Source organism: Haliotis cracherodii, unplaced genomic scaffold, assembly GCF_022045235.1.
Source record: "Haliotis cracherodii isolate W230 unplaced genomic scaffold, xgHalCrac1.p SCAF_9, whole genome shotgun sequence".
NCBI classification, from domain to species: Eukaryota; Metazoa; Mollusca; class Gastropoda; order Lepetellida; family Haliotidae; genus Haliotis; species Haliotis cracherodii.
Genome location: NW_027266343.1, coordinates 14,070,607 through 14,090,335, shown reverse-complemented (window position 1 = coordinate 14,090,335; position 19,729 = coordinate 14,070,607). Strand labels below are relative to the sequence as shown.

At 44.9% G+C, this 19,729-nt stretch overlaps 1 protein-coding gene across 1 annotated transcript; it reads left to right on the top strand.

Annotated features, from left to right (window-relative positions):
- LOC139452492 (uncharacterized) lies at positions 1–12,395 on the top strand. The gene is made up of 2 exons (XM_071233988.1): positions 1–662; positions 10,091–12,395. The coding sequence occupies exons 1-2, from the start codon at positions 276–278 to the stop codon at positions 10,334–10,336; spliced, it is 633 nt and encodes a 210-aa protein (XP_071090089.1). The 5' UTR covers positions 1–275; the 3' UTR covers positions 10,337–12,395.
- Positions 12,396–19,729: the final 7,334 nt, after the last annotated feature.

Below are 19,729 nucleotides of genomic sequence, written 5' to 3'. Positions count from 1 at the left end.
GATACCAGATCTGGTTGATGTTAAGCAGGAGTTAAGGCTGATGAATTAACTGCACCTGGATCTGATTGATCAGAACGCATCGCCTGGATCAACAGCCACTGTGTATGAGACAAAATGAGTGTTATGATTGGATGTTAACGGAACCTTCTTGGCTGAACATCAAACGTGGCACCCGAATACATCAGTACATGGCGTCCGCATGCCCAGTGATCAGATGCCGAACTCGGTTGAGCCCGAATCTTATGTCTCCGTGTCTTGTCGTCTGTACATGAAGAATGGTGGTCAGTTTGATTGAGACCAGTGTTCGAGCCAGTGAGACGATGGAAGGGAGTTGCTCTTCTGACGAGAGCGGGAATTGGTACTGGCAGGATTCGTCTCTCGTTTGCTACCTGTGTGGGGAGCTGTTTCGTCGGCCCCGCATCTTACCGTGCGGACACACCTTCTGCACTGACTGCCTAGCCCGACTCAGAGAAGAAGTCATCAGGGAGGGCAAGCTTGCGGGAACCTATAACCCCAAACACGCCGAGATCGGCCATTTCGTGTGCCCAATGCCGGAGTGTTCCTACTCCATGAGACTCATAAACCTACATCGCTTCACCACGAAGAACAAAACAGTCTCTGATGCCGTGGGACAATTCAGGAAGAAAATAGGGGCAAAACAGGTAAGAGACAAAATGTATTTATCATTATGTGTTTAACCCTGCTCTCCACAATATTCCAGCTTCATGACATCGGCAGTTAATAACCCCGTGATTGACATAATGAACAACGAACGCCCAAAGCCGTAATTGTAGATGACACGCTTTCAAGTCTGACCCACGATCCATTTAGTCGCCTCTTACAAGTAACAGAGTGTTGGGGACCCATTCTAAACCGGGTACCCACGGGGCCTGAGGACATTCCAAACAGCACAGATTGGGATAAGTTGAATAAGTTTAATCGCATGTGTGTATAGACTTGCACAAGTCTCTAAGGCAATAATTATTAGTTCAAGTCATAATTTCTAGATTATGTAAATAATAAGAACAAGTTTTCCCTATAAGATACTGGAGTCCTTTCTGTCCACATATCTAGACTTGCCTAGAAAGAATTGATAGAATTACTACACATTCATAGACTTTTCATTCAGTACAGCCTTGGAGCAAGGCTAATGTGTGTACGACCTAGGATGCCCCACAAACTGCGCATACACTGAAACACATCTGCTGTTAGATGTTCATAGGCAGTAATTGTGTTTCATTGGACCTAAGAGTGTATACAATGCCTATCTGAATTACTAACATGCCCTACATTGTAACAACGTACATGGATTATTAATACATGCGTTTGTTATCATGCTGGTGGGCGTTAGGCGAAACTAATATCACCTCGCCAGTCGCACGTTTGCAGAATAGCATCATGGTAGAGCAACGTGTGACATCATTGTTTACTATTAACTGACAGAATGGACAGTTCCAGAAAAGCCTCTTGTTGTGTCACGTTCCTAGGTAATATATGAGAGATAGAATATTGAGTGAGTATGGTTTTACGCCGCTTTTAGCAATATCACGGCGGGGGACCCCAGAAGTGGGCTTCACACATTGTACCCAGTGCCGTAGCCAGCCCAGCCGAGGCGGGGGGCGCAGGGGCAGTTGTGATACTTGTATAAATATTTGGGTCTAGAGGAAGTCAGTGGTGTAGTACATTGGGTCTAGAGGAAGTCAGTGGAGTAGTACATTGGGTCTAGAGGAAGTCAGTGGTGTAGTACATTGGGTCTAGGGTCTAGAGGAAGTCAGTGGTGGGGTAGCTGATACGAAAACACTTATCAATAAAGAGGCTTCGAGATAACCGTACAGCCATTACAAGATGTCCTTTTAAGATTTACGAAACTTCATCATTAAAAGCCTGAACTACATACATCAGTATAAATCTATATCAAAGTATAGGTTATGAGTCGTGGCTTGGATTCAGTGCAACTCGAGATAAGCCTTGAAACATGATACTTCCAACACACACACGCACGCACGCACGCACGTACGCACGCACCCACCCACGTACATATGCCCATAACCGAGAAGACGCACACACATAAATTATTCAGTTAGGATTATTTTCTTTTTAAAGTGCTGCGTCAGCTATTTCGCGTTCAAGGTGAGTCAGGTCGAACTGAAAAGTCGTGACGTGGATCGATGCTTGGTAGATATTCTGGTTCCCACTGCTTCCCTGAAACAATACACCGTGTAGGAATCAATACACAATCGTTCTGGTGCAATACACAATGCCTGGGGCCTTGTGGCTTCAAGGAGCGCGCCTGTTCCATAAGTAATTGTGTTTATCAGAAATAAACAAAGTCTTCGATTGATCATCGGTGGCAGGAAAATGTCAGCTGTGGTTTAATTTTAGCAACTCAATACAAAGTTACTCCGCGGTATCAACAACGCTTTAACTATTTAAGTAGATTTTTTTTAAAAACAAATGGAAGAATCAACTGACATATATCATGGCTATTGATCCGTTTGGCAGGTCGACGGAAGCTTGGGTTTGCCCGGTACAAATCTTAGATGATTGACACCATAACCTAATAAACAATATTACCTGCCATTACGTCATGAACAGGCATCGTCTGTGTCTACAACAGACCATGTTACTCGGATTTATTATTGAAATTATTGTCATGATTTCAAAGGCGAGTTGCCAGTCGTTTGTATGGAGATATCGATTCCCCGCGTGTATACTAATTGTTGAAGCCAGGTTCTCGTTTCTCACGTGCAGCAGACGTGCTAACACGTCCTTGACCCCTAGCGTTGTGACTGATTTAATAACTGTGACCACACTACAACAACACACGAGATAATAACATTGGATTTGCCTCGGACGAATTAGCAGCTCTTCGAAGTTTCGTTAATCATTTAGTTTGACTGTCGCCTGTCGAGTCATTGATTACCGGGACTTCACAGAAACAATGGACGAGTTTCACACATGGAACGAATTAATTTAGACAAAGGCTGAAAATTACACTGTATCTTGGACAATACCCAACCTTTTGAGTGAGTGAGTGAGTGAGTTTGGTTTAACGCCGCTTTTAACAGTATTTCAGTTATATCGCGGCGTGTCAGCTAAAGGTGGGAGGAAAGGTGGGAGGAAAGGTGGGAGGAAAGCCCGAAGTGATGCAGGTCTAAGACGTTTACCTCTTCAGTGAAACCCACGAGCACGGGTAAGGTGCTGACAAACCTAGAAACATAATCGGGGCGAACCGGGATTCGAACTCACAATCATAGGTTTCTGGTGTGCCCAAGGGACGCAACTCTGCACAGCAAATCGCGGCGCCTCAGACGACTGGGCAACCTGTGCCCCCTTTTGAATGATAAAAGACACACACATATATATATATAGGTCCGTGCCTTCAACAATGTATACTTTAAGAGTAAAATAGTTAAGTGATAATGGTCTGTTAATATAGCAGCCTATATATTATGCCTTAAAATCAGTGCCGTGTGCACACATCATATATTATACATCAGTGTACTTACCATAGCAACCGCGAGCGTTGTTCAACCGCGTTTATGTAGCCTAGATAGCATGTAACGGCATTGAGATGTGAGACTACCACAGTATCTGTTTAATATCCACGAGGGGCCCAGGTGGCGCCGCGATTCGTTGTGCAGAGTTGCGAGCCTTGGGCACGCCAGAAACCTATGATTGTGGGTTCGAATCCCGATTATGTTTCACCGAAGTAGTAAACGTTTGAGACCTGCATCACTTTGGGCCTTCCTCCCACATTAAGCTGACACGCCGTGATATGACTGGAATGCCGTTAAAATCGGCGTTAATTCCAACTCACTGAGACTAATATCCATGGACACCACACTAGCTACTCAAATACTACATGTCGTGGACTGATTGTGTTTCCCGTGTATTTTCTGTAAACATCAATTAAGCAGTTGCTTTAGGAAGTGTAACAGCCGCCCCATGTTCTATACATGTCGAATCTGTTATCATTGTGTTTGTTTAATTTATTTGTTGTTTAACGCCGCACTCAGCAATATCCCAGCTATATGACGGCGGTCTGAAAAATAATCGAGTCTGGACCAGACAATCCAGTTATTGACATCATGAGCATCGATCCACGCAATTGGGATACGGGTGGTCAGGCTCGCTGACTTGGTTGATGCATGTCATCGTATCTCAATTGCGTAGATCGATGCTCATGATGTTAATCACTGGATTGTCTGGTCCTGACTCCATTATTTACAGACCGCCGTCATATAGGTGGAAGGTTGCTGAGTGCGGCGTTAAACAACAAACAAACAAACAAATAATAATAAGAGAGCACGTGATGCTAACGTCATTTCGGAAACGATGCTATGGTAGTGATGGGTTCCAGGGTGTTTAGCATACCGAATGTAGATACACGAGTGCAATGGATATACGAGAAGGATGTCGATCAAATTTTCTTATCTCGGAGTAAAAGTGAAAAAATAACCGATTCAGGAAACAAATACTCATTTGTCGTTTCTGCGGCGTCTGTTTTCACCTCCTTGCTGCAGGCTTTGGTGAAAGTTGACAAAGTGTATGTCTGATTGATGTCATGACAGAACAGGTATTTATCTAGTTTTTTAACGTGCCTTGTATGTTATGTGTTTTGTCCGGAGAACGTGGCTCTCGCAATCATGGATATCCATTGCAATCAATCGTGGTCGCGTTTTACGTACCTGTTGCCATGGTAACTGTAAACATATTATCAAAATCCCGAACAGAAGGACAAACCATGTATTCTTTTGTCATGATTCGTGTGTTTATCTTCATTTTAACTTGTCAAGTCGAGGTTTAAAAAAAATACTAAGACTGATGACTTCAACAACCTATTCCAAGGACGCCTCCGCGTTCGCTAGCGAGTTGGGGATTTAGTTTGAACTTTAGTCGGAGAAAATGAATTTTATCTCCTGTAAACACATAACACTCCTGCTGCCGTATTTGCTCTGAAACTAAATTGGAAGAACAAATAGACCTGGTCTGTAATAGACGCCGACTCAAACTAAATTGGAAGCAATGATGTTGCGTCTATTAAATGGGGGCGGTCGGGTAGCCTAGTGGTTAAAGCGTTCGCTCGTCACGCCGAAGACCTGGGTTCGATTCCCGACATGGGTACAATGTGTGAAGCCCATTTCTGGTATCCCCCGCTGTGATATTGCTGGAATATTGCTAAAAGCGGCGTAAAACCATACTCACTCACTCATTCTATTAAAGGCATCAGCTCATTGCTGTGTCTGAAAACAGAGACCTTATTTCAGAAATAAGGTTCACAAATCTTGTTCACACATGACGGCCACATATCACAAATACAGTGTATTTCCAAATTGAAACTCAGAAATTGTGACATCAAAACATGAACACAGTTTTGTATGGTTACAATCGGAAAAGGCAACACACTGGGTCAAATAAGTGGCATCCGCAATAGGTAGCAGGGCCTATGATATATGTCAGTGTACTTACGAATGTCCAGAATTTGTCACGGTCGAATGCCTTGAAAGAGGCCCGTGGTCCGTTCTCGAATCCGGCATAATGTTGGAAGCTGGCAGGAAGTCGGTGTTTTCAGGGAGGTGCGAATCCGCACTTGGCAATTATATAAGACGCTGTATATAGGCCGTAAAAGGCCACGAACCGCCCTCGTGTCGCTCTTATATTGGTCAAGCTGGCCTCCTAGAAACTATGATATCTCGGACGATCAAGCTGACCTGGGTTAAATTGCCAACAACCAAGGGAGGTAACTCTAAATGACACTACCTGTTGCAACCTGGTCACTACACCATTCGATATTTTACGAGCGTTTGAGTCTTTAGCTGCCTCTGTCAATCGCGACACGTAAACTTACGGTATGTCGGGAACCAAGGGTAGTTGCGTCTATCGAAGTCGCACACACCCTAGGCCCTCTACCTGCGCTGTGCACGCGGGTGTGAACCCACACTGCACTTTCAACCCACACCGCTCTCAAATACCATGTGTTTCACTGATTTGTTGAATAAAGTGAGCAGTATGCGGTGGGGTACAGGGTTCAGGGGGTGGGGTACAGGGGTACAGGTTCTGTGATCAACTGTCAAAGGGAGGCGTTTCTGTGTAATTAAGCTAATCATTGGCTTGTAGACTACTTCAAGATATCACCAAAAACGTTTGTTTGTGGTTTGACGCCGCACTCATCAATATTCCAGCTAAATGACGGCGGTCTGTTAAAAACAGCTAAATGACGGCGGTCTGTAAATAATCAAGGTCGACAGCAGACATCATGAGCATGAATATCTCTCTCTCTCTCTCTCTCTCTCTCTCTCTCTCTCTCTCTCTCTCTCTCTCTCTCTCTCTCTGTGAAGGAAATCTAATTCAGCAAGTTATCATTATGAACATTACGAGAGTTTTATATCAAAGTAACGGTCTGGAGCCCATGCATCAGATCAATATATACCTACTTACATACAAGAACGCTTCCCGCGAGGGCACCATCTGCTCCAGCATATCAATACTATATACCTGATATCCCGGAACAACGCGAGGCTTTGATTGCATGGTTGCGTTTGCGTGGGCTGATACTATTGTTTTCATGAACATTTATTCGCAACCAGACACTACATACCTTACCTGTCATATAGTTCCGGCAGTCGTAACCGCTTTACAGTGATCAATGCTTGTTGTGAGATCCGACTGATGACGGTTTGGTACTGCCAGTGTTAACTGATGCATGTTATATTACCATGGTGGCACGTGCATGTAATGAACCATTGGTCTGCATGGCCTTGACTCTATCAATCTCATTAATATCAGATCTTAGTTCTCGCTACAGCTAAACAAAGATCTGAGGACATCCCATTACGGGTCACGTCAAACCGACCTTGTGCGAACTTTGACCGACCAATGGAATGACCAATCAGAAGGCAGGTTTCTCGTGCTTTACGGCACTAATTTCAAATTGGCGACTACGCTTCGAAACATATTTTGACAAATTCTCGATTACAAATTTGAAACCTGAACAAAAGAACATTCTGGAATGGCTAATAGATTGTCTAGATTGTATGGATTCAGTCGTTAAACCCGTAACTATCGTTCGGAGTTAAACTTTTCGAGGTTGCATGATTAGAAATCACATTCCGACTGTCACTTTCATAATCTGGTAAGCGATGCTCTGATTGGTCGGATGAAAGGTCGTTCTGACGTGACCCGTAATGGGATGTCCTCAGATCTTTGCTTAGCGGTAGCGAGAACTGAGGTCTGATTTTAATGAGATTGTGACTCTATTAATATATCGGCCAATGGACCTGGATTGTGATTAATACGTAGACTAGTAAGTCTAGAAAGTCATCACTGAGTGATCTCGTGGCTGTGACAATCCCTCCATCGCCTAGGGTATGTATACCCATATCACACCAACTTTGCAAGCCATTCCGATTGGTTGGCGTTGTAACGTTGGACGTGAGGTTAAATAGCGGCATCTACATGTGGTTGTGTTTCGTTTTATTTTATTTTAGAAACAACCTGGACTCGACTTGATATCTTTATGTTGTTTACTAATCAAATATCCCCCTCCAGCCCTTTTTTCTGCAATTACTCTTTAATATATTATTGTTAACGGCGGTATTCGCAAAAAGCCAAACAACACGTGATCTAGGAGCTGAGTGATCACGTGATTAGAGTTATATTAATCGTGGTTGTCGAGTGGTCCAAATCCAATATGGCCACCGTAATGCATCAATATATCTTATACTTCCCTATTGTGTGATTATGAAATAGATTCATAATCATTACGAGGCTATAAATCCCATTTCACACACACTGTCACCAGACAGGACCCTATATCAATTACCAAGACAGGTGTAGGGCATCAGTGACACTTAATATGTCCGACTCAACGTGTGCTTGAGTACAAGGGAGGCAACTCCAGGTGATTTTAGATTCCAGTGAGTGAGTGAGTGAGTGAGTATGGTTTAACGCCGCTTTTAGCAATATTCCAGCAATATCACGGCGGGGGACACCAGAAATGGGCTTCACACATTGTACCCATGTCGGGAATCGAACCCGGGTCTTCGGCGTGGCGAGCAAACGATTTAACCACAAGGCTACCCGACCGCCCCCAATCAACTTGACATGCACAACATGGACCCAAGTTAAGTCAACCTGCATAAGCATTCTATGACATTACCTACGTGTATACATCAGCACAGGGTTGTGAATCAGTGATGGGATCCGTGGCAGCTGGTACACTGCATCAACAGATTAAAGTAGGGTGAAATGTAATCTTATCCTTTCCCTTGAATCACGACACAGAGTAAGTATGCTTTTTGCGCCACTTTTAACAATATTCCAACAATATCACGGCCTGTTGACACCAGAAATAGACTTCACATATTGTACCCACGTTGGGAATCGAACCCGAGGCTTCGGCGTGACGAGCGAATGTTTTAACCACGAGCCTACCCCATCACGATACTTAACACAATTTATGAAATGTCTGTCCTGAAGGCAGTGGCAATGTTGGGTTCAGTAATGAGTGTACCGTGTAGCCATAGTCTCTTTATAAATAAACAAAGATCTGAGGACTTCCCATTACGGGTCACGTCAGAACGACCTTTCATCCGACCAATAAGAGCGTCGCTTGCCAGAGCGTGATAGTGACGGTCGGAATGTCTTTTCTGATCATGCAACCTCGAAAACGTTAAAACGGGGTATTCCAAACGACAGTTACAGCCCGCACGACTGATTCCGTCAAAATTATCGTTTATCTCTCGCTTCCGAGGGATAAATATTTGAACGGAGGGGGCGTTTTACAATATGTGGAAAGCACTGCCATACAATCGCAACAATATATTAGACATTCAGGAATGTTTGTTTGTTCAGTTTTCAAAATTTTAATCGGGAACTGTGTCAACATATTTTTCAAGCGTAGTCTGAAATGGAAGTCGCCTGGTTGAAACGAGTGTCGTAAAGCTCGAGAAAGATGCTTTCTAATTGGCTGATGACGACTTCTTGTTAGTCATTCAAAGTTCGCGAATGGTCGTTCTGACGTGACCTGTAATGGGATGTCCTCAGATCTTTGTTAGCGGCAGAGAGATCTGATTTTAATGAGATTGATGTGAACGAAATACATACACTGGGATTGAAACAACAAGTTTCACGGTATTGGAAATCATCAACAGAAACAAATCACGGCATGTCCTTCAGTGATGGTAAAATGTATCTGATGATATTCTGTAGAAAAGGACATATTCGCTTTTATATTGTATAAACTACGTTTATGAACTTATGAACAAATATATATATAAACAAAGTTAAAGAAGGATATTGATAGATCGTTTAATATGGCCAATGTCCACCCACTCACTCATCAGCCGCAAACTCATTCATCCACCCATCAACGTACAACCCACCAAGCAACCCACTCACTCACCAATCCACTCATTCGCTAATCCACTCGCCCACCCACCAACTCACTCACTGGCACATCCACTCATTCGCCAATCCACTCGTCCAGCCACCCATCCACTCACTCGCACATCCACCCATCCACTCATTCGCCAATCCACTCGTCCAGCCACACTCACTCGCCCATCCAATCATTCGCCAATCCACTCGCCCACCCACCCACACCCTCCCCCACCCACTCATTCGCCAATCCACTCGCCCACCCACCCACACCCTCCCCCATCCACTCATTCGCCAATCCACTCGCCCACCCACCCACACCCTCCCCCACCCACTCATTCGCCAATCCACTCGCCCACCCACTCACTCGCCCATCCACTCATTCGCCAATCCACTCGCCCACCCACCCACACCCTCCCCCATCCACTCATTCGCCAATCCACTCGCCCACCCACCCACCCCCTCCCCCACCCACTCATTCGCCAATCCACTCGCCCACCCACTCACTCGCCCATCCACTCATTCGCCAATCCACTCGCCCACCCACCCACTCACTCGCCCACCCACTCATTCGCCAATCCACTCGCCCACCCACCCACTCACTCGCCCATCCACTCATTCGCCAATCCACTCGCCCACCCACCAACTCGGCCATCCACCCACTCACACACCAATGTAATACCAACTGATGTGTCTCCTCTCTCCCCAGGATGTGTCCACACAGACAGACATTACCTCGGAGTCCATAATCGTCGCCATCCCCAAGTCGCTGCTGATGAGGAATAAAAGACAACGCTACTGCCTGGACCAGGGTTCGTTCATGGACTCGGTGCTTCATCGCGCCCTCAGCATGGACAGCCTCAGCCGCAACTACATACCCCAGGGCAACTTCAACTGGAGGTCGTGCGTCACCATGCTCGGCGTCAGCATCCTTCAGCAACTCATTCACATATGAGAAACACTCGGGTCCACTCGGGTCGTCTCGGGTCCACTCGGCTTATTCCGCTACCTACATTATACCCAGAGCAGCTTTTGTAATTGACAATTTGAATGTCTTCACGACAGGTTTTGTTGTGTGATGTGTCACGTGCACGAAAGTAGTTCCAATATGGTGCTGACTGAGGTCCTCTTGGACGGAGTCGAGTAGGCCAAGTTGTATGAGCGGTGTCTCCCCTTAAGAAAGTGTCAATGCCACCGAACATAACGCCATGGAAACAATCATGACATGGAATATTATTCTGTACAGTGAACAGAGGTGAAAACTGTTTGAAACAGGATATACGCCTGAAAGGGTTCTTCGAACGAGTATTATACATTGCCAGTGAATGTATACAAAGTCACATATGCAGTTTTATGGATTCAAGAACCACATCGTTCAATAGTTCCCCCAAACTCCTAATCTGCCACAACGCTGGTGACGATGTTTTGAACACGGAAAGGGTATTTTGAGAACTCGAAACATTCCTTTAGATGACGAGGCTATTTTCCTTCTAATCCTTTGAGCCACGAAAACCTGGAGGATAGGTTAGATTTTAGGTAGATCTGACACTTTAGGCGTGGTGTCTACATGTGGGCGAAAGACGGCCCCAAGAGAATGTGTTTCGGGCGCCGCCTTCATCACGTCGTTGTCGTTGAAGGCGGAGTATGCAGGACACCCTTCACCTTCATGTTGTGTCCACCATTTCGTATGTACCAACCCCCTCCCCCGCCAACTGTACCTGTGTCAGCTGACCTGATGTACCCAGACACCAACCCCCTCCCCGCCAACTGTACCTGTGTCAGCTGACCTCATGTACCCAGACACCAACCCCCTCCCCCGCCAACTGTACCTGTGTCAGCTGACCTGATGTACCCAGACACCAACCCCCTTCCCCACCAACTGTACCTGTGTCAGATGACCTCATGTACCCAGACACCAACCCCCTCCCCACCAACTGTACCTGTGTCAGCTGACCTCATCATGTGCGATGAGTCACCTGCTTGCTTCAGTTTCGTCCTTTTCGAAAGTGTTGATACAATACGTGGTGATGGAAGCTTGCTTAATTAGAATAGTGCGGGAGTGCTTTACATGCCGGCAGTTACCCTAGACGCATGTTTCAAGACTATAGCGCATTCAGAAACAGGAACATCAAGCCTAGACGGCCACAATGTTATACCCAAGCAGTCGATGCAAGACTTGCCCAAGTCTGCTTGGCAATTAATATGGCTCAGTCTAAAATAATTGTCATTGTCAAGCCTAACACAATTCCCCCCAAACTTGGCTCTGTCCTGGTGAGACATCTGAGAAGGACGCTTGCAGGGAGGGGATGTGGGTCGTCTTGCTGACTGAGGGACTAGGTTGACATGTGATGGGACAGACCAAACAGAATTGGACAAGTCTAAATCGCTACCAGAGAACAGGTGCCCGTCGAGTGGTCAGTACTGACCGGTTGTCCTGGTGTAACTTGCGGTGTCCTGACAGACGTTGAGTCGGCTGACCTGCTGGAATAGCCTTGTGCATGAAGCGTTCGTTCTTCATGCCGTATACCTGGGTTCGATTCTCAACATGGATACTATATGTGAAGCTGATGTCCCCGCAATATTACTAGCATTTGCTACAGGCGCCGTTTAACCTCACACTCTCGCCTTTATCGTATATCGTGAGCGCCGAGCTGATATGTTGAGTAATAAGCGATCTTCGTGGTGTATGTCAAAACATTGTGTGACGCTAAGTGTCATGACTGACATTTGCTGTGGAAAATATTGGTTGTGGTGAATGAAAAAACTAATATGTATGCCTCTATCAGAGACCATATACCGGCATGGTCTACGCCTCTGTATGTAATCTTCCCGAGGCAAGAACGTCCACTAGCCTTATTATCAAAGCCCTGTTTCCACCCTTGCTATTATACATCAAGCCCACTTTTCTGTGCTAAATATGATTGGACTATCGCACATGTCGACAGTCCAATAAGAGAACCTTTTTACAAAATCAACATACACGACTGGTGCGCTTTCGCATGAAAGTGATTTGCCGCGGCCTGTCTTTGGTGACACGAATATGTATTTTTCAACTTTTTAAACCTCCCAACGAATGTCTATGTTTTTGTGTCAGGGATGAAATCGCGAATGCTTCGCTATCTGATCGACTAGATCGTCGCCTTTGGTAGTCGCCATCTTTGTGAAGCTATACGAAATAAGAACAACGATCTGATTGGATATCGCATTTTCATCACAAGGGACACAACTCGTGATCTACGCGAGGTGGCGTCGGGGTCGAGCCAAGAAAAGTGGCCTTAATGTGGCAAGGGTAGAAGCTCGGCTTTGATATAGGCTAGTGGACAGGCTTGCCTCGGGGAGATGCTATTTGTAAGTTCTATGATCACAAGGCGGCGAAGGAGATGACTGTTGTGTGAACTGGCTGTGACAACCGTAGTGATTGCTTCAGGTATACATTGGGAGCATCATTGCAGCTGATGGGAAGTACTGTAGGCCTGGATTTCTTTTATAGACGATCTGCACCTTCTCAACGCTATTTTCACACATTCACAAACACAAAAAGAGGTCTTGTCATTAAATGGACATTTGACTTTGGGGAGCGGCCTTCATATTTTCGTATTCTATGTACATGTAATCAGATAAAAGTCTTCTTTTTTTCGGGCGAGCCACGATGAACAAGCTGCCTCGATCGCTGGTATCTACGATTGTTGATAGGTTCCAAGCCTCATATACTAAATTATATACCAGGAAAGTGTAAATTCCATTATCACATAAACTTGGGCAATGAAGATATTATCAGCTTCTGATAGAAAATACGTCTTGTGATAATCGCGCTCTGTTGGAAGCTGATCCAGAGAGGTTCTTGTAACAATTTATGACTATGGATGACACCTTGGTTCACCAGGTTCCAAGCCTCATATGCTAGTTCATGTACCAGGAAAGTGTAAATTCCATTATCACATAAACTTTGGCAATGAAGATAGTATCAGCTTCTGATACAAAACACGTCTTGTGATAATCGAGCTCTGTTGGGAGCTGATCCAGAAAGTTTCTTGTAACAATTTGTGACTATGGATGACAACTTGGTTCACCACTTTCAGCCTGAGTCCAAACCACAATCTGCAAATACCTGACGACTGCACGTTCCTCAATTTTGTCCTTTTTTTCAAAAATCACAGACCCCAGTTCATTTTACAGACTTGTCACAGCGAAACAGATTGCTCAACTGACTGAGGTTCCTCTTGTGGATATACCTCTATGACGTCATCTAATGCCCACAACAAAAGATTTCACTGTTACACAATTCCTTCTATGTGAGGCTTAAAACTTATCAATCAACCCTCATAGATATAGCATGAACGACGGAATATGCTTTAAGGTTGAACTTGCGTACATTAGATAAATTACATGCTAAACGTCCGTATTGTACACATGTATTTAGGACATTGTTGAAGCAGCTGTGATACAAGCTATCTGTCTTGATATGTGTAATAGATCATAAATTACGTGTGCCGGAATGACACGAGCAGTTACGAATGAGTTACGTAAAATTGTTTCCCATTAGTGACCAACTCGTGCCATTCCGGGACAAGCCTTCGTAAAGCCTTCGTGTCCAATTCGTGTTATTCCGAGACGTATATTTTTGCAGGTTACGGAAAGGGGCGAGTGGTGACGAATGTTCGTAAAGGTTACGGAAAGATGCGAGTTGTGAATGTGCGTTTACATGGATATTCTTCTTAGGTGCAATCTCAGCAACAGTATAATCGTATGACGTAACGGATATAGAAGTTCAAGCAAATGAGAGCATTGATGCTGTTTGGTGTGAAGGATATGAGCATCTGACTGGGTTGTGAAAAAACTGGTATATGGCGTTATACGGGTATACACGAGTATATGTTGTAACGAGCAATCATTGTTTTCAAAATGTGTTTATTGTACACGTGAGCAATCATTGTTTTCAAAATGTGTTTATTGTACATGTAAACCTATATCACTTCGTGTAACATGAAGAAGTCAGTTCCTCGAAAAAATGCATAACATGCATTTTTGTTATTTTTGGTTGTTAAACAAAGTCTTATTTCTCTAATGCATGTGCAAAGTTTTAAGGAACCTGTGCACTTAAACGTACAAAATAAGTACTAATGTTATGTTAATTAATCCTGTCGTGTTGAAATTTCCTTCTTTGGTGTGGATTGATTTTACGGCGATTTATATGTAGTTTGCGTACCTATATTAAACACGTTGGTACGGACATTACTTTGTTCAGTCTCGCGAGGGCACGGGTGTTCCAGTCGTCTGATTTGGTGTGCAGAGTTGCGTCCCTTGGGCACACCAGAAAACTGTAACTATGGGTTCGATCAAGGTTTGTCAACACCATACCCGTAATCATGGGTGTCACAAAAGTGGTAAACGTCTGAGACCTGCATCACTTCGGGCTTTCCTCTCACATTAAGCTGACACGCCGTTATATAACAGGAATACGTTCAAAGCGGCGTTTAGCCGACTTACTTACTCAGTGGCCTCACGTGTGAGGGGAAGAATTACGCCTATAAAATGAAAAAAACAACTTTTGAGTATCTATTACTTGAAGAGAGACTTGTCAAATTCGATTCGTCATTCCATAACCACTACCTTTACCTCCAAACTGACATTTTATGATATATATTAGTATTGATGATAAGCCTGACATTAATTTCAACGTCTTGAGCGTAACATAAATTGGCACCAGATGGTTGAGTATTGTATCCCTGTAAGAGTTGTGCACGCAATGAAGACATGATTGTTTTACATATTGAAGTAAAAGTGAACACCCTCGCTCGTCCTGGTGTAAGTTTAGCCTCCTTCACTCTTTCCTTCAGTTATTCTTCTCTCTGTCTCTTCCTGTCTGTGTTGTCGCTGTAGTAGGACTGTCGACATCCCCAGCCGTCCATGTCACAGCCCTCATACCCCGGGTTGACGCTGCTTTTCTGAAACAAATAAACGATTACATGAACACCCTAGTTTGTGTTTTTTTCCTCCTACATGTTTTGTTTGTTGTGTAATGCCGCACCCAGCAATATTCCAGCTATATGACGGCGGTATGTAACTAATCAAGTCTGGACTAGACAATCCAGTGACTGACATGAGCATCGATCTACGCAATTGTGACATGCGTTGACATACGTTGACATGCATTAACCAAGTCAGCGAGCCTGGCCACCCGATCCCGTCAGTCGACAAGCAGGGGTGGTCAGGTAGCCTAGCGGGTAAAGCGTTCGCTTGTCACACACAATTCTCGTTCAATATATTTAGAATGTAATGTTATCTGGCATTAATTCTAACGCCAGGTACAATACAATATTCCAGCTTCACCCAGATGGCCTGTATGTGAATAATCAAGTCTGGGCTAGATGACCTGTGGCTGACACAGCGAACAACAGGCGACGCCACAAATCCAGCCAAGTCACATATTGTGACTTCCAGAGACCCGTTGCACAAAGCTATCTTAGCGCTAAGTTGATCGTAACTCCCATACTTTAACATAGGTTTACGACATTCGTCCTTACTAGCTGGAGATTACCGATTTCCAGGACACCGCGGCTTCTGTGGCAGACGAGGAGGATGTAATTCTTTGATGATGAGAAGTTGGAGCTTTTACGAGAGCTTCTGGTGGACCGATTTCGCACTCGGTAATGTCAATATGACTGTCATAGCCTTTTAAATGCAGCCCAGACTTCAGAGAGCATTTAACACAAAATAGAAATGACTGATTGAGTGTGTAGTTCATGAACCCGCTTGTTCATGCGGAATAAGTGTTCACCGATTAAGGTTAAGGTTACTGCAGAGCCCGAAATATGCACGACCATATTTTCTAGTCAGATAGTTAGTTGGTTTGGTTGGTTTGTTGTTTAACGCCACACTCAGCAATATTCCAGCTATATGACGGCGATCTGTAAATGATCGAGTCTGGACCACACAGTCCAGTGATTGACATCATGAGCATCGATCCACGCAATGGGATACGATGACATGCATTAACCAAGTCAGCGAGCCTGACCACCCGATCCCGTTAGTCGCCTTTTACGACAAGCATAGTCACCTTTTACGGCAAGCATGGGTTGCTGAAGACCTGTTCTGTCAGTCAGATAGTCATAATCAGGGTTTGATCATTGGCAGGGGTTATTTGAAATTAATTTCTGTATTAAGGGTTCAGTAATTATGGAGCGTTTGAAGCTAGGGAAGGACTGAATATACAACAGCGGTGGACTTGAACAGGGTATGCAGATTACAAATGAGTTTATCTTAGTGTTCTGTTTATCAATACAACTGATGTTTGTTCATCATTTTAAACTTTGTTTATTCTTTGTTCAAGTAGAGGATGCAGGACATGCTTGACTGCTACGAAAACAGTCACGTGGCTACTACTGCTGCTCTACGGTGGCCCATAAGGGACACGGAGTCTGTTTTACAATATTTTGATATTTCACTTACTGTTGTCGTAACCTTTTGCAAATTAACACGATTTGTCATACAAATATGTGATAAATCATGTATAAAAACCGAAAACATGCAGGTCTAAGACGTTTACAACTTCGGTGAAACCCACGAGCACGGGTATGGTGCTGACAAACCTAGAAACATAATCGGGGCGAACCGGGATTCGAACCCACAATCATAGGTTTCTGGCGTGGCCAAGGGACGCAACTCTGCTCAGCGAATCGCGGCGCCTTAGACGACTGGGCCACCCGTGCCCCCATGTTCAATAAGAGGATGCAGGACATGCTTGGCAGCTACGAAAACAGTCACGTGGCTACTACTTCTGCTCTGTCAGTGAGTGAATATTGTTTCACGCCGCACTCAACACTCACACCTCGACCCGTGAATAAACCTTAAAGCATGATCAACAACCAATGTCACCAGGACACGATGACACGAACTGAGCAAAAGTCACCGGGTCTGACCACCCGATACCCTTCAGTCAGTCCGTTCAAGAAAACAGAGTGAGTGAGTGAATATGGTTTTACCCCGCATTTAGCAATATACCAGCAATATCACGTCGGGGGACACCAAAAATGGGCTTCACACATTGTACCCATGTGGGGAATTGAACTCGGGTCTTCAGCGTGATGAGCGAACGCTTTAACCACCAGGCTACCTCACCGCCCCCTCAAGAAAACAGAAGAAGGTTATGTATATTTCCGAACATTTTCAATCTCAGAAGAAGATAAAGAACACCCGATTATTTTATATTACTATAGTTAATCAGTCGTGACATGTAAGAGTATAACAAATTAATCGTGTGTTCTTTAACTTCTTTCGAGTAGTATATAAAGATCAATGAAGAATGTTACTTGAAGCAGGTGAAATAAATGCCATAAATAATTGTTAGTTGCTGTATTATCTGAAATAGCTAAAAAAACATTTATTTTAACATACTGATATAAAATAGTTAATTAAGAAAACAAAATCAATATATACGAATGTCTACCACATCAAACAAGAGCGAAACAGCTGGGGACTCTCACACATTGTATGAGATTTTACGACCGTTTGTCGCTGCTGTAAAAAATAAATAAACTAGAAACAGTACGGATGGAATGGTACCCATTTTAACAGATGTATTTGTCGGTAAACAAGTGTATGGGCTATGGAACATGAAAAAGGCACGGCGGCTAAATGTGTGAGAATACTAATCTCATGCACCAGAGCGCGACATCTCACAGGCCAGTGCACCCAGCAACACGTGAACGTGTCAGCTCACCAGCCAGTGTACCCACCAACACGTGTACGTGTCAACTCACCAGCCAGTGTACCCACAAACACGTGGGCGTGTCAACACACCAGCCAGTGTACCCACCAACACGTGAACGTGTCAGCTCACCAGCCAGTGTACCCAGCAACACGTGAACGTGTCAGCTCACCAGCCAGTGTACCCACAAACACGTGAACGTGTCAACTCACCAGGCAGTGTACCCACCAACACGTGAACGTGTCAGCTCACCAGCCAGTGTACCCACAAACACGTGAACGTGTCAGCTCACCAGCCAGTGTCCCCAGCAACACGTGAACGTGTAAGCTCACCAGGCAGTGTACCTACAAACACGTGAACATGTCAGCTCACCAGCCAGTGTCCCCAGCAACACGTGAACGTGTTAGCTCACCAGGCAGTGTACCCACAAACACGTGAACGTGTCAGCTCACCAGCCAGTGTTCCCAGCAACACGTGAATGTGTCAGCTCACCAGCCAGTGTCCCCAGCAACACGTGAACGTGTCAGCTCACCAGCCAGTGTACCCAGCAACACGTGGACGTGTCAGCTCACCAGCCAGTGTACCCAGCAACACGTGGACGTGTCAGCTCACCAGCCAGTGTACCCAGCAACACGTGAACGTGTCAGCTCACCAGCCAGTGTACCCAGCAACACGTGGACGTGTCAGCTCACCAGCCAGTGTACCCAGCAACACGTGAACGTGTCAGCTCACCAGCCAGTGTACCCAGCAACACGTGGACGTGTCAGCTCACCAGCCAGTGTTCCCAGCAACACGTGTACGTGTCAAGCCACTGCTTGGCCTTTATCTCTCCATTTAGAGTATTCATGGAGGTCACGTGTTGTTTTGGACGTTATTTAGTTTAATTTGACATTCAAAGGCGCACTATATCTATAGATAGGATTTACGTACGCGTGTACGTGTATGCGTATTAAGACGCACGCGTGTCTGTAAATCATAAGTGAAGTGAGGTGAAATTGGGTTCAACGTCGCGACCAAGATTATTGCATTTATATACCTACGTGCAAGCACGTGTGGCTGCTTGTACTAGTCCGGATTGATACCGATATAAAGTGCTAGCTCACTGAGATACCATGCCGCAGTTTAACATGAATACCCCACTCAGACACAGTATACCGACTCCGAGCCGAGCCGACCAGTCCTTGTTTCAGCCCCTTAATGCCGAGCGCAAGCTGCAGACAGGGTAACAACAAGTACCGTCTTTTGGTATGACGTGGCCGGGGATCGAACCCCGGAGCTTCCGTTCTCCGGGCAGACGCTCTACAGCAAGACCACGGAGCCGGTCCAGTAAATTATAACAGCTGTTCAAGGATAACACTAGCAGACATGCTGTTCAAGGATAACACTAGCAGACATAATCAGCCGGACGCTAATCATACCATTATTTTCTGCTGATAGTATACATTTGCTGCCTCTTGACGGCATCAATACGCACCGACCCCTTGTGTCGTCGAAATGAACAATGCCGTACTGTGACGTTTGGTTACTATGGCAGTGACGTCACGACAATTCGAATGACGTCACAGACAACGGCAGTTCATACCGACGGACGGCCATCTATAAATCATCGCCTATATCTGTCACTTTCTTGCTACATCTATT

Bases quoted from the DNA above. Each gene is read 5' to 3' on its own strand.
- LOC139452492 (XM_071233988.1), top strand. From the start codon at position 276: ATGGTGGTCAGTTTGATTGAGACCAGTGTTCGAGCCAGTGAGACGATG. The intron at 663-10,090 runs GTAAGAGACAAA...CTCTCTCCCCAG, and splicing joins AGAAAATAGGGGCAAAACAG to GATGTGTCCACACAGACAGA.